Below are 24,134 nucleotides of genomic sequence, written 5' to 3'. Positions count from 1 at the left end.
AAAATTGGTTTTGCCTCCCAAAATTATGGTTATGCCCTGATACTGCAAAAGAAACTTTTAAAAATTATAGTTAAAAAATATATATTGAAAAAAAATATATATATTGGAACATAAATCCAATAATAGGTGCAAGATTCTAATTTCCCTGGAACTCGCCTACATTTGTAAGAAAAGAAACCAGGCAAGCGGAGACTGTCACAAGCTTTACGGAAGGTTAATGAAGCTGTGGAATTTACGGGAGCACTGCGACCTGGCTTACCTACCCCAGCCGCCATTCCAGAAAATACGTATAGACTCGTCATAGACCTAAAGATTGTTTTTATAGTACTTCCTTGCATCTTGATTACTGTAAAAGGTTTGCTTTTAGTGTGCCTGCTTGTAATCTTAAAGAACCCAGGAAGTAATACCACTGAAAAGTTTTGACTCAAGGAAGGGCTAATAACCCTACATTATGTCAAAAATGTGTTGCTGCTTCAGTACCAGAAGTTAGGACTTCACATCCTTCTGTGTATCTACTCATTATATGAATATATATGAATATATATATATATATATATATATATATATATAATGAATGTATTTTATTAGCTGACCCCTCTGAAGGAGTTTACCACAAGCCTTTGCTCTTATACAACGAGCTTTAAAATCTCGGGGATCAGTTGCTGCTCCAGAAAAGATTCAAAGGCAATATCCTTTTCAATATTTGGGACATCAGTTATATCCTAAATAAATTAAGGCACAGAAAATCCAAATAAGAAAAGATAATTTACTTTTAATGATTTTCAAAAGCTATTAATTGGCTAAGACCTCACCTTAAGCTTACCACAGGAGACCTTAAACCTCTGTTTGATATTCTCAAGGGGGACACAAACCCTAGTTCTCTTCAACAATTAACTGATGAGGGACAAAGAGCTTTGCAGAAAGTACTGGAGGCTATTAGTCAACAACAGATACATTATGTAGCTCAATTATTGGCTGTTTGTGTTCTTGCTACCTTTCATGTACCCACAGCAGTTCTTTGGCAAAAGGGACAATTAATGTGGACTCATCTTTCTTTATCTCCAAGTAAAGTTTGAACACCCTATTATGAAGCTGTTATTGTGTTAATACAGAATTGTAGGATAGAATCAAAAAGTATTTTGGGAAAGAACCTGATGAAATATTCCTTATTCCAAACAGCAATTAAATTGGTTATTGCAGAATACTGATGTTTGGCCTGCTGCATGTGCAAACTTTTGAGGCAAAATTGATAATCATTATCCAAAAGATAAGTTGTTACAATTTGCCTCTATGCATGCTTTTGTATTTCCTGTAAATTTACACATGCAGCCGATAGAGAATGTGCTTACTGTATTTACAGACGGCTCATCTAATGGGAAGGCAGCATATGCAACTGGATTACATGTTCATTCTCAAGTCCCCCACCCACTTCAGCAAAATAATCTAATTATGTGCTGAAGCCACTGTTTTTGAAATGTTGAAAATCAAGCTTTTTTTTTTTCTTTTTTCTTTTTTTCGGAGCTGGGGACCGAACCCAGGGCCTTGCGCTTGCTAGGCAAGCGCTCTACCACTGAGCTAAATCCCCAACCCCTAAGCTTTTAATTTGAATACTGATAGCCAATATAAGCTCATGGCTTGCAATTGCTTGAAGCTGTTCCTTTTTTTAGATACTGCTAATTCTCAAATTTTGCAATTATTTATGCAAATACGACTCAATTTAAGAGAATGTACTGTTCCTTACTTTACTGGACATTTAAGAGCTCATGCTAGATTGCCCAGACCCCTGAGTGAGGCCACACAGATTGTGTGCGAGGCAGATTATCGGCCATACAGAGAACAATCGGCCAAACAATCTCATTCTTTACATCGTCACAAGAGTAACAGCTCGGAACAACAATTTGGTGTTTCTAGACAATGTGCACGTCAAATTGTAAAGACTTGTCCTCCATTTCTTCCTTTCCCACATAATGGTGTTTATCCTCAAGGACTCACGCCTGATCAGTTATGGCAAATGGATGTTACTCATATTTCTGACTTTGGAAACTTAACAAGTGTACATGTAACTATTGACACCTTCTTAGGCTTTCTTTCTTTTCTTTTTTTTTTTTTTTTGTTCTTTTTTTCGGAGCTGGGGACCGAACCCAGGGTCTTGCGCTTCCTAGGCAAGCGCTCTACTACTGAGCCAAATCCCCAACCCCATTTCTTAGGCTTTCTTGTTGTAACTGCTTGAACAGGGGAGGCAACTTAGATTGTAACTGCTTACTGCCTACCTTGTTCTCTACGCTGGCTGGTCCACATCAGATTAAAGCAGATAATGAAACTGGCCACTGCGGTCAGGCGTTTGAGACGTTCTGTCGACAATCTATTATTACCACATTACTGGGACTCCTTATAATCCTCAAGGACAAGGTATTGTGGAATGGGCCCATGGAACTTTAAAACAATATCTTCATAAAATAAAAAAGGAGGAATTATATCCATATACACCACAAAACTGTTTAAATCATGCTCTTTTTATCTTAAATCTTAAAAATGTGGATGTTGATGGACACGCAGTTGCTAAGCATTTCTGGCCTCTGCACACTTTAGTGAGACTCGAGGGTCCACGTACTAGCACACGGCATGGCTCCATCAGGTGTTAACATGGGGGCAGGGCATGCCTGAGGTTTAGGTATTAACATGGATGGGGGAGAGCATGCCTGAGGTTTCTTCTCTGGAGGCTAAGGGAACGCAGTGACAGGGAAGCTGAACTGGGCATATGTGCCTGACCTACCTTTCCTACATCCTGTATGGTCAAGGCAGAAACTTGGAGAAGAACATCTTTAAAACTGTAACCCAAAGCACAGAGGTGGGCATGCTGAAACATGGAACTAACTGAAATTTAAGCAGCTAGCGACACTTGTGGGAATATTTATCTTAATTAAATGATTTGTAGTGGAAAGACCCAATTTAAATCTGGATCTTATGAGGAGAGAAGATACACCTCTACTCTAGATCTTTTGAGGTGGGAAGATCCACCTTTAATCTGGGCCACACGTTTTGATGGCAGCCTGTATAAGGACAGGGAAAAGGAAGCTTGCTCTCTGTGCCTGCCTGCTCTCAGTGTCAGTGGTGAAGTCCATTCCTTCACAGGCACTGGAGCCTACTTCTCTGGAATGCCAGCATATACCAAAGACCAGCCAAGTCATCCACCCTTATGGCCTCAACAGCTACTGCATTCTTGGACCTTCCATTGGTAAACAGCCAGCACTAGACGGGCTGGACCACAGCCTGTGAGCCATTCTAATAAATCTCCTTTCTATGTATACATCCATTCATTTTTATATCAGTTTTACTCTTCTGGAGACCTGAACATTATTACAGGTGACATGTGCGGGGACAGTCAAACCCAGGTGGGCCACACACTCAGCATGGATACATCATTCCCTGTGAGCGACTCTGGAAAATACGTTTGCGGTTTTGCAGATCTTGACGATTTACCTTACCCCATGCTGCTGAGCCCAAATCTTGCAAGTTCCCATGTTCACAACAAATACTATCAGCTGTTTCCTGGAAAGTATAATCTCATCCCCCCCCCCCTCTCTCTCAAAAAGAAAAATGCCTGCTAAATACTGAAGTCCGAATCAGGGTTTTTTTAAACATTAGATTTTTAGGTGAAGACAGTTTCCATGCAAACAATGGCAAATTCTGTACCACTCCACTGCACACCTTCTCTGGAGCAACAGCTTAAGGCCCCTGGGCACGAAGCAATGGCCACAGCCGTCTTCCATAGCTCATCTGACAACATTAGAAGGTCTCGATGCAACCCCAATGACCTATTCTACTATTCCAGTCAGCCTGGGGTTCTGTTTCTCTCTGTGGGCGTGCGGGTAGGAGCACACTGGCCAGTCTGTAAGGCTCTGGTTCGTAGTGGGATATGGAACAGGGCACAAATGGAAAGACGCCCAGATAAACACAAGTCAGTGCCACAGTGAGTTACTAGGTCTCACTCGGGACAATGGAACCAAAGAAATAGGCAACAAGGTTGTGGGGGTGTGGAGACTTCACCAGTCAGGAGTATGAGCTAGTGCAGCCATTCTGAAACAGCCTGACAGTTCTCATCTGTGAGGCTCACAGCACTCTGCTGCTAGGTCACACTCCAGAGAGCTGCTCTGTGCCAGTGCTGCTCCACAGCAGCCTTAGCAGACCCAAATCCAAGTTGGTGTGGCAGTACACGCCTGCAACCCCAGGAGCGGGTAGGTAGATCTCTGTGAATTCTGGGCCAGCCTGGTCTACATAGAGAGTTCCAGGGCAGCCAGGCCTATCTACTGCAACCTTGTCTCAAAACTGCATCAAACCAAAAGGCCAGAAATAACCTTAACCCTCACCAGATTACGAATGGCTGGGCAAAGGGGACTCAGTGGTTAAGAGTACTGGCTGCTTTTCCAGGAGACTCAGGGTTGATTCCCAGCACCCACATGGCCAATAACCACCATCGGTCATTCTAGACCCAGAGAATGTGACATCCTCTTCTGGTCTTTGAAGATATGTCACATATATGGTACCCAGACATACATGCAGGCAAAACATCCATATACATAAAAATAAAAATAAAATTTTAAAAGAATATCAAAAAAGAGTGTATCTATATAACAGACTATTATGATAAGATTATTTGTCCAGAGAAGGAGAAGTGTAGGCTATGACACGGCTTAGACTGAAGCACCCTCTCTGGAAATGCTTGTCATGAAGTATGAGTCATTCCTTAGGTAAGGTGAACTTTAGGACATGACGACGTAAACAGCCGTTAAGGAGCCACACAGCATCCTCGGCAGACAGGTGGTGCTCACGCAGCTACACTGCTGTGAACGCTTCAGTTAGCAGACATTAATGTCTCTAAAGTCACTGGGAACAAGATGACATCTACTCCAGACACAAGAAACAGTAGCAGGTGGCCATCAGACATGGACAAAGTGCTGTGAACATGGCCACTGGCTGGGGCTGGAGGCTGCTGAGCTCTCATCAGAATGGGCCCAAAGCAGGCCTCACCGGGATGGAGGCTGTGGTAGGACCCTGAACCCCTCATGTGCTTGCTGTGCCACACTACAGACAGCCACGACACTGCCACCCCACCCCGAGCCTTCCCGCCCCACCCAGCCTTCACCACACTTTTCATTGTTGCTGCTGTTACTCTGGGCTTGACCTGTCCCCCGTGGTCATGTGTTTGAACACCAGTTCCTCAGGAAGGAGTGGGAGCTCTGAAGTGGGAGGTGAGGATGATACAAATGGGTCACTGGAAGTGGGCCTGGGAAGGGCACAGGCTGAATGAGCTCTCTTGATTCTTGATTCACCAAGATGAGCACAAGTCATACCGTGGACAGACTACCAGCCACTGTTACCTTCCCCAGTGTCAGGGGAAGTAATGAACATACTATCAGTTCATACAAGAACCCAATCTCTGCTTGCTCCTATTCTCCTCAGAGATCACCAGACAAACAGGAGGTCAGGGCAGATACACATGTGCATACACACAGACGCGGACACAGACACAGACAGACACACATACACAAGACACACACAGACAGACACACGCGCAGACACACACACACACACACACACACACACAGACAGACACGCACAGACACACACATACACACGACATCTGACAGCTTGATAGTCTGTGACTCTACTCTCTGATCTCTCGTGCACATGGACAGGAGCAGAAGTCACCCCCTCAGCCCTGCAGCCCCAGCCTGCTTTCCCCTGAGGGTCAGCATCGTCTGAATCATGCAATTTTCATGCCAACCAAGTACCTGTCTCACCTTCGTCAGAATCTGTTCTTTCTCCCCTAAAAGTGCCCAGTCCACCGTGAAAAGTCAGAAAACTGTGTCAAATTCTTCTGGGAGCCACCTGCCCACCTGCTCAGGGAGTGCATGATGTGCAGGAGAGGGGACAAAGTCGCAACAGAGACAGAGACTCTGGCTCGGGAACAGGAGTAGGAGCAATGCCCAACCCATGGAAGAAGTCTCTAGAGCATCCCAGGTGCTCCAGGAAAGACAAGAGAAACCCAGTCAAGCAGTCTAGAGCGCACTTGGCTGAAGGGTAGGCATTTGATGCAAACAAGGCAGGTTCTTCCTATAAATTAGGCAATACTGGTTGCCAAGACTGCTTCGAAACAGGAAAATTCCATAGTACAACTGACCTATTAACAAATTTAATAGGTACTAAGAGAGAGGTTCCGTTCTAAAAGGAAGTCAGGTTCAACATATTCATCCTAATGAGTGGAGGGGATGGATCTTAGTATCTGATGTAAGAACAGACTTGATAAGCAGAAGAAAATGAAGCTATACTCCTGATGGAAGCCACTGAGGAAGTTCCAGGAGGACTGACTATGAAGGCCAAGAACAAACTGAAAGCTGTGAAGACAGGACAGTTCCTTACAGTTCTGGATGGGGCGGACTTCCACAGCTTTTGAGCTGGAGTTAAGGAGGGAGCAAAGGCTGCCGCTACCCCGGGCGGGTGTCACTGCCCTGGGCACTGGCCTGGGCATCTGCTCTTTGCTGAGGGCACACGGTGGGCAGGACACTTACTTCTGAGTTACACGAGGGGACCTACAGTAAGGCTGCATTGCTTAAGAAGTCAAGGCAAAGAATGAGAGACAACAACGTAGCAGACACAAAGCCAGCCGTCCCGTCTTGGGGGAGGGGAAGGGCGCCCTCCCGCAGCTCACTCACCATGTGGACGGCCTCGGGGTAAATGGGCTCCGTGATTACGTTCCGGTTGTGTGTGATATATTCCACCATCTCACTGAGTGCAGCTCGCTTTACCTCCTTCCACTTCAGGTCACTCAGTGGGTCAGAAACAAAGTCAAAGAGGACACAACACTGACGTAGCTTCTGGATAAAAAGCTTCTCTTGATCTGCAGGAGGAACATCTGAAAGGGGAGAGCGAGGGCTGTCAGTCACGATGATGCTTAACCCACAGAGCCAGGAGAGACACTCTTTTTTTTTTTTTTTTTTTTTTTTTGGTTCTTTTTCTTTTTTCGGAGCTGGGGACCGAACCCAGGGCCTTGCGCTTCCTAGGCAAGCGCTCTACCACTGAGCTAAATCCCCAACCCCAGGAGAGACACTCTTAGCCTCCCATTTTATTGTGGATTAAGAAGAGTGCAAGGAAAGGGACTGGTGAGGTGAAAGTGTTAAATACCCGCTCAACAGTGCAGAGGGCGTGTGTGCCCCATGGCTGTCGACATCACAGGCGTGGCATGATTGACAGCACCAGTCACAACCAACCCTTCTGAAGGCGCTCAAGGACAGATAATTTCTGGGCAGCGACACTCACATGCCAGGCCCCAGGCTGGGAAAGGGGAAAGAGAGCAGCAGACAGGGAGACCAGGTCTGGGCGACGGTGACGGCAGAGGCAGGTATGGAATGGGGAGAGACTTCTGGCTGCCCAAGCACAGCAACTGCATCTGCCCAGAGACCTGCAGTAAGGGCAGCCTTGATTTCTCTCCAAGTCCCCTCCATCCCTCTCTCTGGTCGATATGCGTACGATGGCAGAGATGCAGTTGCTGCGATCGTAACAGGAACTTCTTCAGGGAGCACTTACTGAGACACTGACCCCTTTCACTTCATTTTTAATAAGACAACAGAGATGCAGAAACACTGTCAGGCGATGAAGCTGAACTGGACTCAGTTCCACAGGACAGCCCTGAGAAGTTTAGAAAACTTTAACCACCAGAGTGAGGCTGATGGCTTCTCTGGGCTGAAGAAGAGACCAGAGGTGGTGATGGTGGAGTGCATCAGGCATGGAGCACATCAAAGGCAGGACATGTATCTTAGGTCACGTGTGCACCTCTGCGAGTCAGCATTTCCCTGTTAGCAAACGGAACTATGAGACTATTCGAGAGCCAAGCCATCACTTAAGTGCAGGAGACCACTGGATTACTGTAGGATAAAATATGCCTGCAACTCATCTGTTTCAGAGTCACATGCGGATTGACCCCTTAACTCACTTGTTAAATTCTGGTAAGATGTCCACAATGCTCTCTAAGGTCCTCTTTTGAGTCTACATCTTCCTATAGCCTTGGGTTAAGGCAGGTTCTTGGTATATAGCCATGGCTGGCTTAGAACTCGATGTAGGGAGTTGGGGATTTAGCTCAGTGGTAGAGTGCTTGCCTAGCAAGCGCAAGGCCCTGGGTTCGGTCCCCAGCTCCGAAAAAAAAAAAAAAAAAAAAAGAAAGAACTCGATGTAGATCAGGCTAACCTCAAAATTGCAGTGGCCCTTCTGCCTTTGTTTCTCAAGTGCAGAGCACACAGGTGTCAGCCTGTAATTCATTACCTTTTTAAAATGATCCATAAAAACATTAACTTTTTTCTTTTTAAACCCCTCTGGTTTAATTTCAAATGTGAACTTGCATGAATTATTCTTCTGGTGAGCGTTGAGTCGTCCTGAGAGCACCTTCCCAAATGAGCCTCCCCAGCAGGCATCCCTGACTAGGTGCTGCTCTGCTCCCTTCAGCTCATGGCCTTCCTTGGAGCTCCCACTGCCAGCTTTCTGATCCGCTGCTCTACAAGGCCCTTCCTTACTTCCTGGCTGAGCCAGTCATCCAGCACCTACAGTAAACAGGCAGCTAGTTTGCTAAGCATCTCCACTTCCCATGATGCCAGGAGGGCAGGTGCCTTCTGATGACAGCTTTTACTTATCTGAATCCCTAGTGGCTAAGCTTAGAGAGAACAGGCACTGGTACATGAATTCCATGGTCACACAGAGACAGCAAACACTGAAGCAGGGTGAGGAGGCTGGGACAAGAGAGCCACCACCGTATCATACCATCACAACACACAGAGCCCGTGTCCATCTCAACCCAACGCTTTCTGTGGAAAGGGTGTGTTTCCTGAGTTATATCCTCCTCCTAGCCTCTGACCCTCGGGAATATTTATTCACATTCCACATTGCCAGGATGCCTTAACTAAGCTTATAGTTGACACAACCTGACTATCCAGACTCTGGCTGTGCTTTGTTTATTTTCTTAGCAGTACAGAGAACCAAGAAGCCCACAGTTTAGCTGGGCAGTGGTGGCACATGCCTTTCATCCCAGCACTTGGAGGGCAGGGGCAGGTAGATCCTTGAGTTCTAGTTCTAGCTTGGGCTACATAGTAAGTTCTGAGCAGTGAGGGCTACACAATGAGCCGTGTCTTAAAAATATAATTAAAATAGGGGTTGGAGGTTTAGCTCAGTGGTTGTAGGTACTTGTTGCTCTTGAATAAGACTCCCAGCATACATATGGTAGCTTCTGACCTCTGGAGGACACAAGGCATGCATGTGGTGCGTGTATACTATGCAGGCAAAGCACCCAAACACATAAAATAACAAAGTAATCTAAAAAATCTTTATTAAAAAAATAGCAATGAAATATAGGGTTGCAAAGCTAAAGTAATGTACTTCCTGTCAGACATCTGCACGTCTTAACAATATGAGTTAACGTAGGGCTTCTTGATCAGTGTGCTGTTTTAATTCCCCTGTTCTGCTGTGCTGATAGGACAGCACAAGAGGCTAGAGAGGCCAGAGGCCCATGCTTCATGCTGCCCAGACGCGCTGCTCTCAAACACCTTGTGCATTAGTAACTTCAGCACGCCTTGCTTTCATCAATTGCCTATGAATGTGAAGCGATCCACACTTGCTTTGGGCTGAGTCCTTGATGACGCTAAGGCGTGAAGCCTACAGACACACTCATACAGTGTCTGTGGAGAAGGAACGGAACAAAGACACCAGCCCTGGGCCTCAGAAACAAGGGAGCTGGGGCTCACCCTCAGAACCCTGTTGGCTACTCAGGACTCACAGAAGCCTGCGGTCTTCACTGCCCAGCGCTCACACTTGCTGACCATCAGGACAGCTGGAGCACACACCTCCACTGTGTGCTGTGTGTGAAGCAGGGAGATTACTTCACATGCAAGTCAGACTGCTGCTACAGAATAGGTTCCAGGCCACTCTGGGCCACAAAATAAGACCACTGTGGGCCAGTGAAGAACACTGCAGACTGTTGAGTTCTGAGTAGTCACTAATGTAACAGCCAATAGCACAGATGAACTTACAATGTACGCTTCAATTACAGAACTGACCAACAATTCCAGGTACAGATTTTTAACCCAAATCATGGGATGTGTGACGTATTAGCCAAGAGACTCAATTGCCTCTCTGTGCTAAGAAGCATTCTGTGAACTCTGAAAAAACTGAAGGGAGCCAGCCTAATTGGTAAATTACCCACACATGCACAAGGACATGCATGCACACACATACACACACAAAACACACAACAAACCAAAGCCACCATTCCTCTACATGACAAGTTTTGGCTAAAAGGATCTCTGGTCAGGTATGGTGTCACCATTTAACTCCAGTTGGCTGGGATCTTGCCATATAGACCAGGTTAGTCATGAACTCACAGATTCCTGCCTTTGCCTCCTGAGTGCTGGGATTAAGGATGTGTGCCACCACACCTAGTACTTTGTGGGTTTTTTCTTTGAAGATTTATTTTTATTTTATGTTGTATAGGTGTTTTTCTTGCATGTATGTCTGTTCGCCTTGTGTATGGTATCCTCTGAGGGCAGAAGAAGATGAATAATTCTCTGGAACCGGAGTTCCAGAGACTGGGTCACTGGTGGATGTCACTCAGGAAGAGATACAGTGGGCACGTGAGCTTCCTGGAGACGGCCACCATCCTGCTGAGCTGCAATGGGGGAGCTCTGGTGAGGCACAGTCTCAGAGACTTCACCCAGGACTGATTGCTTCTTGCTACTGCTGTGTTTTCTCATGTTTGTGACTGCCACACTCCTCACATGTGTGGCTTAGTGTGAGTGGACGCCAGGGGACCCTCACTGCCTACAGCCTGGTTTGTGAGATTACTTCCTCAGAGATAGCCTATGCTTTTGGGCAAATTTCCTACAGATCAACATGAAGATGTTGATTTATGCTGTTCAGATGAATTAATGACTTATAGAATTCCTGATTTGATTCATATAATTTTAGGAAGAAAGTTTTAAGGACATGGTTTAGTTGTTTTGCTAGAAAGATGTAATAAAGTTAGAATTAAGAATAAGAAAAGAAAGAGGCTTGGGACATATTTGTGAACAAGAAAAAACACTCATTCTAGGTCAGGTTCAAGGAGGAGGCCACAGGTGTGCATTATGGTAAAGCCAGGTCATGTGAAACTGTTGCTCTGAACTTATAATGAGCTTACAGAATGAAACGCTGCCTTGAACTCAGTATCTACATCCTTCTGCGACTCCCCTTCTGTGTAACATTTCATCTGTGAGGTAACTTTATAAAGAACTTTTGTCTGAGAAGGTATAAAAAGGCTGAAAGAAAAAATAAAGTGTGGCTCTTTGGGCTCTGCTCCATCCACCAAGTAAGAGAGATAGAAATAGAGATAGAGATGGAGATAGAGAGAGGGAGCGAGTGTTTGAGTGTGAGTGTGAGTGTGAGTGTGTGTGTGTGTGTGTGTGTGTGTGTGTGTGTGTGTGTGTGTGCCTGCCTGCCTGCCTGCCTGCCTGCCTGCCTGCCTCCAGGTCTTTGTGAAATTGCCAGAAGCCATCAGCTTGTGGCCCCCAGAAAACAGTAAGAGAGAGTTAAAGGCCAGAGGTCATTAGCCTTTGTCCTTTGTCCAGTGCTGTGTCTCACCTCAGTCCTTGACCCTGTCAGGGCTGGCCCAACGGTCACTGCGTGGTATTAACTGAATCCAGGTCCTCTCAAGAACAAGTGGTCTTAACTAGTCTGCCTCTCTAGCTTTCTATATGTTTTTTAAAAGAACAACCCATGAATCTTTTTAATGACTACGTCTAACTAGTAAGGTAGTACACGCCTGCAATCTCAGCATCAAGGAGGCAGAGGCAGGAGAACAGTCTGAGGCCAGCCTGGGCTACATGGGTCCTGGTATCTGTATAGCTAGGGCTATCTTCTGCGAGCACTGCCCTTCACTGTACCACCACTGTTGTTAAGAATCCTCCATCTTGTCTTCCTTCACGGGCGGACTGTTATGAACCTTTACTTGCACCACACAGGTTGGAGAACTGTGTGAGTTTCCTATCTATATGGAGTATCCCGATACAGAGGAACAAACTACTCTCTAATTACTCAGGTTCTCCTTTTAACATGGTCAGATAATTTCTAGTTAAAATGTGCTAAACAGTATTGGGGGGCAGTTTTTTTGGGATTTGCTGTGCTCTGATGTTACTATGAGATGATATTCCCGCAAAAGATTAATTTTAGATTGGTGTTGCAATACAGAAAAAAAAAAAAAAGCAACCTGTAACTGGCTACCCTGTTTGGCTGTGGAGTCTGACCCTGTTCCTGTAAATACTTCCTTCAATGTGCGAGCCCTGGCACACTGCTGTGTCTGTGCTAGCCAGGACCTCCAAGTGGCACTGAAAGGAGGTGGGCAGGCTCTTCCTCCTCCTCCTCCTCCTTCTACTCCTCCTTCTCTTCTTCCTCCTCTTCCCCCTCTTCCCCCTCCTCCTCCTTTTCCCCCCTCTTCCCTCTCCTCCCCTTCCTCTTCCTCCTCCCCCTCTTTCCCCTCCTCCACAGCTTGGAGATCACCACTGGAATCCAGTTGTTCTGGGAAGCTGCATGAGAAATCCACCTGTGTACTCAAAGACACTCTAATCTGCTACCTAACAGCCACCTCTGTGGGCCTGGGACAGCAGAATCTGCACGTATGGAGTGCCAAGGGCAGGAGTGGAGAAGAGCCATTGTTCTGGTAGCAGGACTGTTTGTGAAGCTTCATTAGGCAGCTGAACTGTGGGTGGCAGAGGGAAGGACCCTGGATTCACAGCAGTATTGGACTGCAGGACAGAGGGTATGTCAGTCTTTCAACACAGGTTGGCTAGGGCCCAGGGCCCAGGAAACAGACAGAAAGAAAGTTAGATCATATGTCACACAAGCTCAAACAAATTGGAGCATCAGAGACTTGATGTAAAAGGCAATGGCTAACACATTAAAAAAATAGTAATAGACTGGATGTTTTTATGTCAACTTGACCTGAGCTTAGGGTCATCTAAGAGGGAACTTCAACTGAGAAAAGGACTTCCATTAGACTGAACGGCCTGTAGACAAGTCTGGGGAATTTTCTTCATTAGTGATGTGAGGGGCTCAGTGATATGTGGGAACCATCCCTGGGGTGCATGGTCCTGGGTTGTTTAGCAAGCCATGGGAGCAAGACACTAAGCAGCATTCCTCCATGATTTCTGTTTCAGTTCCTGCCCTGAATTCCCCTCCAGAAGGACTGAGGAGATGGGGACATGTAAACAAATTAACCCTTTCCTCTTCTTAACAACAGATAAAAACCTAAGACAGTTATAGAAGAACATCTTAGAAGAAATTCCAGGCACAACCCTTAGTCCCAGCACTAGGGAAGCAGGGGCAGGCAGATCTCTGGGAGTTCACAGCTAGCCTGGCCTACACTGTAGGTTCCATGTGAGAGAGTGAGATAGGCTGCACAGTGAGACTCTCTCTCAAAAATACACAAGTAAATAGAAGAGAAGGGAAGGGCAGGACGTTAAGACACAGAACCTAAACAATGGAGAATCACTAAACAATTCATCAAGAAAACTACAGCAAAGCCACAAACTTTATCATTACCAGGAAGCCAGTCTGTGGGTGCGCATCTGTAATCCTGGACCTCTGGAGGCCTAGATGGGAGCATCACAAACTCAAGGCCAGCTCGGGCTACCCGCAAGTTTGTGGATCAGTGTAGGGACAGCAAGACTGTTTCAAAAACCAAAACAAACAAAAATACAACTAGACACTAGCAGCTATCCACTAGTTGGCAGACACTCAACAGCAGGGGAGGGGCAGGGCTGCAGCCAGCGCTCACACCCGGTGCACTGGACTGTGCGGCCTCGAGCACCGACAGCTGCTCTGGAAGACATCTGTGCCCACGAGCTGGACCTGTAGCCTAGCACATCACCCTGTAATACCAGATTCCACATACACACAAGAGAGTGTCCAGCAGAGCTGCCCACGTCCACAGGGGTGGGTGGAGGGGTGGGTAGGATCACACAGGCATCCTGGAGCACTTGTACCATTCTATTACAAGGGAGTGCAGGAGACATAGACAGGCAGAAGGGGATGCATCTTAACAAAACACTGGCATAAGGGCAGCAATGGGAAGATCTTTTTAGCTTCACTTGGCACCTGAGACTGGGAGCACCTGGAGAGGCCTTTGGATGTCCTGCCAGGGGGCAGTTCCAGGGGTTTCTGTTTTGTAACTATTTACTGCTCTCTCCACTAGCTACTTCTGTATGTGAATTATATTTTAAGTGAAAATACTAAGTGTATATATATTTGGAAAAAAATGAAAAGCACACCAGAAGCAAGCAGTGGGGATGGCAATGAGGGCTCAGTGACTGCTCGTACTGCTCTTGCAGAGGACTTGACTTTGGTTTCCACATCTGGCTGATCACAACTGTCTGTAACTCCAGTTCTGGGGACCCAAGCCCTATTCTGGCCTCCATGGGATGCTCTATGTGGTTTTATAGGCTTATCTGTATTCTCAAAAACTATACAATCAATAAAGACCTGAGTGACTTCTGAATTTTTTCTCTATTTACATAATGATCTTTTCTCCCATTCTCTTATTTCTACAGGTTGAGAATTAGGATATGTGGTGGTTGGAATACACTTGCCCCCATGGGGAGCGAGCGGTACTGTTAGGAGGTGTGGCCTCATTGGAAGTGCTTTACTGTGGGAGGAGCTTTAGAGCTGTCCTCCTATGCTCAGGCTCCGCCCATTACAGAAGAGAACTGCCTCCTAGCTGCCTGAGGAGGCCAGTCTTCTCTCCTTTGGATCAAGATGGTTCCTGATTCAGCACCATGTCTGCCTAGACACTGCTGTGTTTCTCACCATGATGACAACAGACTAAATCTCTGGAACTGTAAGCTCGTCCCAATTAAATGTTGTCCTTTATAAGAGTTGCCTTGGTCATGGTGTCGTCTCAGCGACACAAACCCTAACCAAGATAAACACTCAATCTAAAAGAGAAAAACAAACCATGGGGGAGCTGAGGGTCAAGTGTGGAAACCTGAGGCAGTGCCATGGGGACCCAGCAGAGATGGTTCCAGGAGAGAATTCACGAAGAATGGGAGGTAGAAGCTGATCTTTTATAGTTTTGGATATGAAGTAGCTCTCCCCAAAACTCAGGTTGGGGCTTGGTCCTTTAGCTATCTGGGTGGGGGAGGGGGTTCTGGAAAGTTGAGGAGGTGGGACCAAGCTGGAAGAGCTTCTTCCTGGTCCTTACTGGTGTCACCTTGCCCTGGCTCATTTCTCTCTGTCCCCTTTCAGATCCTTGGATGCTGTAAGGCCACAAACACCCTCCACACATTCCCACCATCAGGATATGCCCCACACCCACACATTCCTGCAGCTAAGCGACACAGACAGCACTAACTCTATACACAATAAAACAAATCCTCCCCCTCCCGAGTGCTCAGGTTTGGCCACAGTGAGGATAAGCAACAGTACGTGAGCTTCTCTGCCGTAAGGGAAGAGGGGTATAGGCTCAGGAGGAGTGGGGGGAGCCACAGCTGGGGAGCTGTCACAACTGTGGGTTGCTGCAGCTACATGAGGTGGAGAAGACTCCCTAAGGTAAGCACACTCCAAGTGCAGGACTTAGAGCTAAGGACAAGGTGCTGAGTTCACTTAGAAACCAATGTTCTTCAACAAGTCACTGTCATGATGGGGAGGACTTCAGACCATGTTTCCTGTGTTACCCACACGGGCACTCAGTAGACTGTCCTCACAGCAGGGACTCTGTCTTGTCCTGGAGATGTCTCCTGACCTCCTCACCCCTGTCAGCTACAGATTTCCACTTATTTTGATGGCCATCTAGTCCTCTCTCCTGTCCTTCCCCACACCTGATCCTGAACCTTCCTTCCCATTTCTCTCCCCATCCCCCTTCCCTTCCAGTTTCCTCCTCTATCTGCCTCTCACGACTATTTATTCCCCCTTCTGAATGAGATTCAAGCTTCCTCACTTGGGCCTTCCTTCTTGTTTACCTCCTGTAGCCAGGCAGGAAAGCCAGTGGAACAATAGACACCAACCCACCCACGAAACTCAACCCAAAATGTATCCTGTCTACAAGAAATGAGGGCAGGAGGGATGGAGCAGAGGCCAAGAAAACAGCCAACCAATAACTGGCCACACTTGAGAGCCATCCCATGGACAAGCACCAGTCCCTGACACTATTAATGATACACTGTTATGCTTGCAGACAGGAGCATGCTGCCCTCTGAGAGGCTCCACCTAGCAGCTGACGAGACAGATACAGATACCCACAGCCAATCAGTGGATGGAGCATGGGGATTCTTATGGAAGAATGGGGGGAGGATTGAGGGCCCTGAAGGGGATAGGAACTCCACAGGAAGACCAACAGAGTCAACTAAGCTGGATCCTTGGGGCTCTCAGAGTCTGAACCACCAACCACAGAATATACACAGGCTTGATCTAGACCTCCCATACATATGTAGCAGATGTGAAACTTGGTCTTCATGTGGTTCCCAAAGCAACTAAACAGGGGCCATCCCCAAAGCTGTTGCCTGTCTGTGGGATGTGTTCTACTAGCTGGGGTGCCTTGTCTGGCCTCAGCCGGAGAGGAAGTGCCTAACCTGTTAGAAACTTTAACTGCTAGGATAGAAGAGATACCCAGTGGGGCCTCACCTGCTCAGAGGAGAAGGTGGGGAAAGGGGGAAGGATTGTGGGGGTAATGGCCAGGAGGGGAGCAATAAGTAGGATGTAAAGTGAATAAGCAAAAAATAAAATTAAATTAATAATTTAAAAAAGGCAAACAAGGGTTGGGGATTTAGCTCAGTGGTAGAGCGCTTGCCTAGCAAGCACGAGGCCCTGGGTTCGGTCCCCAGCTCTGAAAAAAAGAAAAGGAAAAAAAAAAAAAAGTCAAACAAGCAAGAGGGCCTCAGAGACCAGCATTCTTGACATGTGGGCCCCTCCCCAGGGCTCTATGTAGACTTGGGCACAGAGGCTTTGTGAGCAGATGAGAGCTGTAACTCGATCAGGGACGAAGTTTCCTTGGAAGACACTCTGATATAGGAGGCCAGAGCAGGAAGGCCTGCTTTAGTGAGAGAAGGCAGAGCCACAGCCTGTGCCCCTGGCCTTAGCACTGTCCTGGGGGTGCTCCTGGGGGTGCTCCTGGGGGTGCTGGACCAGCAGGATCACCTGTGGTGACAATGATCTCTTTTGTTATTATTTCCTGAGGTGCTAGCTATAGAGCTGGAGGTCTCATGAATGCCAGGGAGGTGAGAACTGAACCCCTAGTCAGACCCCACTCCATGAATGCGGCCATCACTCTATGAAAGCATCATGAGGTAACATAGTTCATGTCCATGAAGTGACATGACTAGTTAACTTCTGGCATGACCTCTTGAAACAGGCACTGAGAAGCTATTTTTGCTAAAAAGCACTGACGCCTTACTTGGGCCACAGGCAGAATCAAAGCCTGGCATTTCTGCCTTCGCTTGGTGTCTGTCTGTCTCCCTTATTTTGGCTGAAGGCATAGAGACAAGTCACCATCCTTAACTTCTCTAGAGTAGCATCTAGACTCCTGGAAGAATACAACGTAGAAGGGAAGGTCTGCCCTCTGCACCACAGCTGAGGGTGAACCCAGGAGGGTGAAGAAACATCCTGGAGCCCAACTGGCTGACTTGCAGAAACCAGATTGACCCCTTCAAGTAATGGCAGATAGATCCAGAGCCGGTAAGCCAGGACTGCCTGACTATACGGACCTCTTGCCACTTGCTCTAATTCTTGTTCTGTGTAAGCCTCCATTTCGGGTCAGTGCCTCTAAGGATACGTGGAGGTCACTGGATCTCTTCATTGGTCCCTTTCCACTGTGGCTGGTTGACTGACTCTCTCTGCTGTCACCACTGCTCACAGTGGAGGCTGAGGTGCCGGGGACTACTGGAGCCGAGGCTTTCGCTTTAAAACTATTGTTCATAACTTTAGTTCAGTACTAAAGAAGAACTTTGGGACTCAAAACCACCAGATGACAATGATAAGCAATGACAGTAAGATAGCAATTTAGGGGGCAAAGGGTTGATTTGGTTTATAATTCCTGGTTATAATCGTGTAGAAGTCAGAGCAAGAGGTTGAGTGGTGAGTCACACCCAACGGAGGGCAGAAAGAATGTGTGCACAGCTCTTCCAAGTCCCCTGTGTACACATGCAGTCCAGGAGGCCCTGTGCACAGAACGGTGCTGCCCACTATGAGCCGGGTCCTCTTATGCCCACTAACCCTGCGACCAGGACCACCCGGACCCACAGACTCACCTACAGGCCATGAACGGGCCCCTGCCCACTATCTTCTCACGCGATTCTAGACCTGTGTCAAGCTGTCAGTGAAAATAACCAATCACATCATTATCTTTGCTGGTGCTTGAGATAGACCCCAGGGTCTTGCACATGCTAGACAAACGCTCAACCACTGAGCTACATCCTCAGCCTCCAAGATCTAACAACCGAGTTCCCTCAAACTGTTGTGAATTTGAAATCTTTTAATTTCAAAGTGCAAACATCTTCTTTTGCCTGTTCTAATGTGTCTATTTCCCATAGTAACACCCCTAAAATCAAGTTGAGTCTTCATCTTTAAGAAATAGTGGATTCTGTGCTGGCCTGACAGAGTAGCTGGGTTTCCTACACAGTGGCTCCGTGTTGGGGCCTAGGTAGGCAGGTGTCTGCCATCTCATTTCTCACCTGTTTCCACCTTACTTCACATCACATGAACTATGAGGACTTAGGTGACCGCTTTCCTATCAGGTGAACTGTAAGGACTGAGGTGACCACCTGGTTCTGGGAAGGAGGCATGCACTGAAGGCTGACCACTATCATGAGCGCTGTTTGTCCTCCTGTAGCTAGGTTTGTTTGGCGGCATTCTAGAAACCACCACAATGGGGAAACCACATTGAGACAGCAAGCAGCTGTGGCTGGGCCCCTGACACCATCTCTCCTCTGAGCAGTGCAGGTGGGTAAACACTTGCTAGTGAAGCCCAAGCTCCCAGGCCATCCATTCCTTCCCGACTTCCCATCCCATAGTCGCTGTGCTGTGCTTATCTCTCGTCCATAGTCCCCTTGCTGTAAGAAGACAGGCTGGTCCCCTGAGTTGGAGGCTGCTTCTTCTCCCAAAGCCAACCTTGCCCCAAGCCTCAGGAAGGGACTTGAGGTGCCTGCTTTCACTGCGGATGAAATTGGGGCACACTCCTTCCTTAAGCCTAGCCACTACTGGTTCTCATGAAATCCAAGTGCTGTTTATTTAATGAGGCAGTCATTACACTTGAAAAAGCAGGAGCTGAAGCCAAGTTCTAGTCCATTCACGTTCTTCCCTCCCCAACAGGGTGGGGCAGGGTGGAGGAGGTCAGGTGGAGATAAGGTGGGGACTGGTCTCCTTGGAAACTAACTCAGCGAGGGAAGACACCCAGGGGACAAACTGCTCTGCAGGCTAGGCTCCGCCATGTTAAGAAGCAGAAGGAAGGAAAGTTCTGTAAGCCTCAGCAGGCCGACACTTGAAACTGCCTGCCCACGGATGTGTCCATGCATGGTGGGGTGCCTCCTCTAGGCACTGGTACAAGCCAAGGGGAGAGCTAGGTACAAGCCAGGGGCAGCCTTTCCTAAGTTTGCCTTTTGCCTTAAGGTGTCTTGGGCTTCCTTCCTCTTTCCCTCCGGCTCCCCTCCCCGAGTGTGGCTAACCTCTATGCTAGCTTAGCTCAAACGGCATGGCTGTTTTCCCTCTCCTCCTGGCAACTGCTATGACTTATAGGTTTCCTGCCCTGGGACTTGTCTTAAATTCTAATAAAGTTGTCCTTGGAAGGAAGGAAGGAAGGAAGGAAGGAAGGAAGGGAGGGAGGGAGGGAGGGAGGGAGGGAGGGAGGGAGGGAGGGAAAGGAAAGGAAAGGGACGGGGGGGGAGGGGAAGGGAAGGGAAGGGAAGGGAAGGGAGAGGAGAGGAGAGGAGGGGAGGGGAGGGGAGGGGAGGGGAGAGGAGAGGAGAGGAGAGGAGAGGAGAGGAGAGGAGAGGAGAGGAGAGGAGAGGAGAGGAAAGGATTATAGGTTTTCCTGGGAATCACAAATTCACAATGCTCACCGATACAAAGTGCAGAGAGAGGGACTGAAACACTTAGCCCAAGAGAAGGCCCGGGGTTTTAAACAAGAAGACTTTAAGACAGGCTATACAAACCCTGAAGGTAAATGCGGGGACCCATCAGGCCACTGTCTGCTGATGCCGGCCATGTTCCCTATCCAAGAGCCTAGTTCCCGAATGCTGTGGGGGACTGAGATGGACACCGAAAGTCCTGCCACTTCATCTTCCACTCGTTAAGTATTAAACGACACGGCCACACCTGGTGGCCAAGCTCAGCAACAGGCGACTCATTTATCTAAAGAACAAGGGCAGACAATGAGTATGACCGGCACAGGAAGATTCCAGAACTCCCAACAGCCAAACAGCGCAGCTAGGCACCAGGATCCTGTTAGAGAGAAAGCAGACAGCTCTAAGCAGGCAGCTCTGCTCAGCTTGTGTTTCCTGCTTCCTTTCTCAGCATCTCAAACACAGGCACTTCCTTCTGGACACACACTCTGTCTGCTGCTATGGGTCCTGGCTCTTTTCGTCCATGATGGCCACTGCAGGGCTGAGAGGGGTCAGTGAGGGAAATGAAAACTGGTGTGTGCGGTCACCTAGGGAGCTAGGATAGACACAAATGGCAGGCACTAGGGTGCTCTGGATCTTCCCTGAGATGCCTCCCTGAGTCCACCACATTTCCACTGATACGGCTCAAGTCCTCCTATGGCCTCAACACCCTTCAAGGGTTCTGTGCCAAAACTCAATCCCCACAGGGAGGTATGCAGTGCACAGAGACGTAGGCAGGCCTCTGGGAGATGACTTAGAGTAGATAACGTCCTCAGGTGGAGAACAAGCTTGAGGTATGAGCTAAGTAAACTCTTTATATTACCTCAGAGCTCATGGATCTCAATACGTAAAAGAACCCTCACTGAGAACAATCACGTCCAACCTGCCTGGCCATCAGCTAACTCACTGCTGCTGGGATGCCTGTTAACAGCAGGGAAGCCACACAGAGGCCCTTCCTGTCTGAGCACGCTTCCCTGGGGCCTTGGGAGCCAGGGACCAGGTAGAGCAGGCTGACTGAAAAGGATGAGGCCACGCGGGCTCTGCCTCCCCCTCCCCGCTCCACTGGCCTCCTCCTGCACACGCCCAGCTTATGGCTCAGCACCTGCCAACGGTGCCATGTAACTAATGATGCCAGCGTGGCCGGTGTCAGTGACCTCTGTTCCTGCCACCTGTGGCAGACTCTGTTACGGCCTGGCTACTAGGGGGAGTGACTGATCCTGGGGGTTTTGAGATCATCAGTGGATGGGTCCCTTGATGGGTTCACAGTATGATATTGTTACTGGAAACTGGTAAAAGGAAGGAGGGTGGTTGAGGTCAAGTTGGAGGAAGTAGATTTCCGGGGTATGTCCCAGCATTCCTTTCTCCGCCCTGGCTCCTTCCTGTATGTCTTTTCTTATTTTCCTGTCTGCCATGCGGTAAGCAGCCCCTGCCACACACTCCGTTTTCTGTCTCACCATGGCCCTAGAACCACAGGAGTCAAGGTCTCTGCATGGAAACCTCTGAAACTGAGCTCAGGTGCATCTTCTCTCCTAACTAAGCTATGCCAAGTCTCTATCGCAGCAACATGCCCACTAGGAGCTGACTGGGGGTGGCAGGGCATTCCTCAAGAGGCAGGCACCCCTCTCTCACTGGGTCATGCTGAAGTGGGTCACCCTGGGCCAGGATGTCCAGTCTGGGGAGAGAGGGAAATGCGTGCATCCTGAAGTATAAATGGAAAAAACCCACATTTCTTCCTTTCCCTTCCTTTGAAAATGCATTTGTTCCCCCCTCCCCTTTTTTTTAAATTTAAAGAGGACAACTTTAAATAGAATTTAAGAAAAGTTCCAGGGCAGAAAACTGATAAGTCATAGCAGTTGCCAGGAGGAGAGGGAAACCAGTCATGCAGTTTGAGCTAAGCCAGCATGGAGGTGAGACACACTCAGGGAAGGGAGCCTGAGGGAAAGAGGAAGGAAGCAAAAGGCAAACTTAGGCTCTGGCCAGCATGGGAAAAGGGACAGAAAAGATGGCCAAGAGATGCTGTTCCTTTGGAGTCTGGACGCGTGCTATCATCTCCTCTGGTGACGAGGGTCTGTGCTGCCGGCCATTCACAACCCCCCCTTCCTACCCCCCCTTTCTTTTTTTTTTTTTTTACAGAGGTAAGGATGAAACCCAGGGCCTTGTGCATGTCAGGCAAGAGCCTCACTTCCAGCCCACATCTGAGCTGTCTTACACATCATCTGCCCCAATGCTAAGCCTGTGTCCTGGATCATGCACACCCTCCTCATGCTGTCCACTTAGTGTCTGTCTGCCTCTGTGCAGCCAGACAAGCCTAGAGTGGGGCTGCTTATCCAGTTGTCTCAGGGCTGCGGTACCATTGGTGTCTCTTAGAAAGGACGGGAAGCCTGCCAGGCAGAGGGTGATCCTGTCTAGATGTAGCCCCATGTGACACTGGCCTACTGTGGCCCTGACTCATGGCCTGCTCCCTGACTGGCCCCATGACCCAAGAGCAGACACTTCTTTCCCTCCAGTTTTAGGACCATGGCAGCCTGGTGCCTCTGCTCTCTGTGCATCTGAGACTGGTGGCTTTCCTGCAGAATGCATTCTTACTCCTTGTGCATCCCCTCTCGAGACTCTCTGTGACTGGGGATTCCTGTGCAGAAGCAACTTATATTCCTGACACTTCTCAGCCACACCAAGGCACAGCCGCTCTTTTGTCCGGACTCTGAGTCCTTAATTCAACCCGTATTTAAGTCTCTGATACTAAAGGTGTAAGGCCCCAGAGGAGCCGAGTGCAGCAGGGCACACCTACAACCCCAGCGCCCAGAAGTCAGAGGAAGACAGGGCACGAGGTCAGCCTGGGCTACACAGCAATCCTTTCACAAGGCCAAAACACTATCACAACCCGGGTAACAGCAGGACTACCTTGGCTGGATCCCCAGTGTCTTTCTGAAGACAATAGTGACCCTGGGAAGAATCCTTCCTTCTTTGGGCCTCAGGTTCCTCGACTAGGAAACAGGAATTGTTGTCACACTGGGTTGTGAGTCAGATGGTGTAACATGTTTAGAGCAAACGCCTCAATACAGCGGTTTCAGTAAAGCTCCGTTGTTTTGGTTCTTGATGCCAAGCGACCTACTAGTATATACTGCTGGATCCTGTCACCCACTAACGCTCCAGGGGTATATGCAAGGGAAGAGACATTTCCCATCCACTCCAGGCGTTTCCAAGCAGGCCACTGATGCACCGGACTTAGCAGGTCAATCTGTATCTACCTCCAGGCAGAGTTTCTACTGAGCAGTGTCTGGTTCTGCATAACTCAATTATGCTCCTACCCTGCACAACCCAGGGCAGTGCCTGGACATTCTTGCTGTCGGAGCATGGCAGTGAACAGGGACTACTTAAATGTCAGCTCAAGGGGGCCGGCTGAATCTGAATGCAATTATCCTAATGTACCACGGGGTCACAAGGGCCATTTTCTCTGCTAAGTCTATTCACATCTTAATATTATCAACAGCTGGATAATTAGATTTGGGCGGAAAACTATCCTGAAAGTTTTTATGTTTATGAAGGGTTATAATAGGTTCTTTTTCTTTTCTGTAATGGTGTGTGTGTGTGTGTGTATGAGAGAGAAAGCGCGCAAGTGTGCGTGCGCGTGTGCGTGTGTGTGTGTGTATGAGAGAGAGAGAGAGCGCAAGTGTGCGTGTGTGTGTGCGTGTGTATGAGAGAGAGAGAGCGCAAGTGTGCGTGTGTGTGTGTGTGCGTGTGTGTGCGCGCGCGTGCGCGTGTGTATGAGAGAGAGCGCGCAAGTGTGCGTGTGCGTGTGCGTGTGTGTGTGCGTGTGTATGAGAGAGAGCGCAAGTGTGCGTGTGTGCGTGTGCGCGCGTGTGTGTGTGTGCGTGTGCGTATGTGTGTATGTGCGTGTGCGTGTAATTGCGGGCAAGTACCTTGCAAGTAGGCACTGCACTGAAAGCTTGCGGGTAAACTGGATATGGACGACTGGCT

At 48.2% G+C, this 24,134-nt stretch overlaps 1 protein-coding gene across 13 annotated transcripts in view; it reads right to left on the bottom strand.

The window, feature by feature from the left end:
• The window catches only part of Ppp2r5c (protein phosphatase 2, regulatory subunit B', gamma), a 135,453-nt gene that overhangs the window by 48,256 nt on the left and 63,063 nt on the right, over window positions 1-24,134 (bottom strand). For all 13 annotated transcript variants that reach the window (XM_087554788.1, XM_087554791.1, XM_087554792.1 and 10 more), the window contains 1 exon segment: window positions 6,714-6,913. In XM_087554788.1, coding sequence (XP_087410914.1) covers window positions 6,714-6,913 — 200 coding nt within the window.

The sequence above is a fragment of the Rattus norvegicus genome, chromosome 6 (genome assembly GCF_021556685.1).
Source record: "Rattus norvegicus strain SHRSP/BbbUtx chromosome 6, alternate assembly SHRSP_T2T, whole genome shotgun sequence".
NCBI classification, from domain to species: Eukaryota; Metazoa; Chordata; class Mammalia; order Rodentia; family Muridae; genus Rattus; species Rattus norvegicus.
This window is presented reverse-complemented; position numbering and strand designations above follow the sequence as displayed.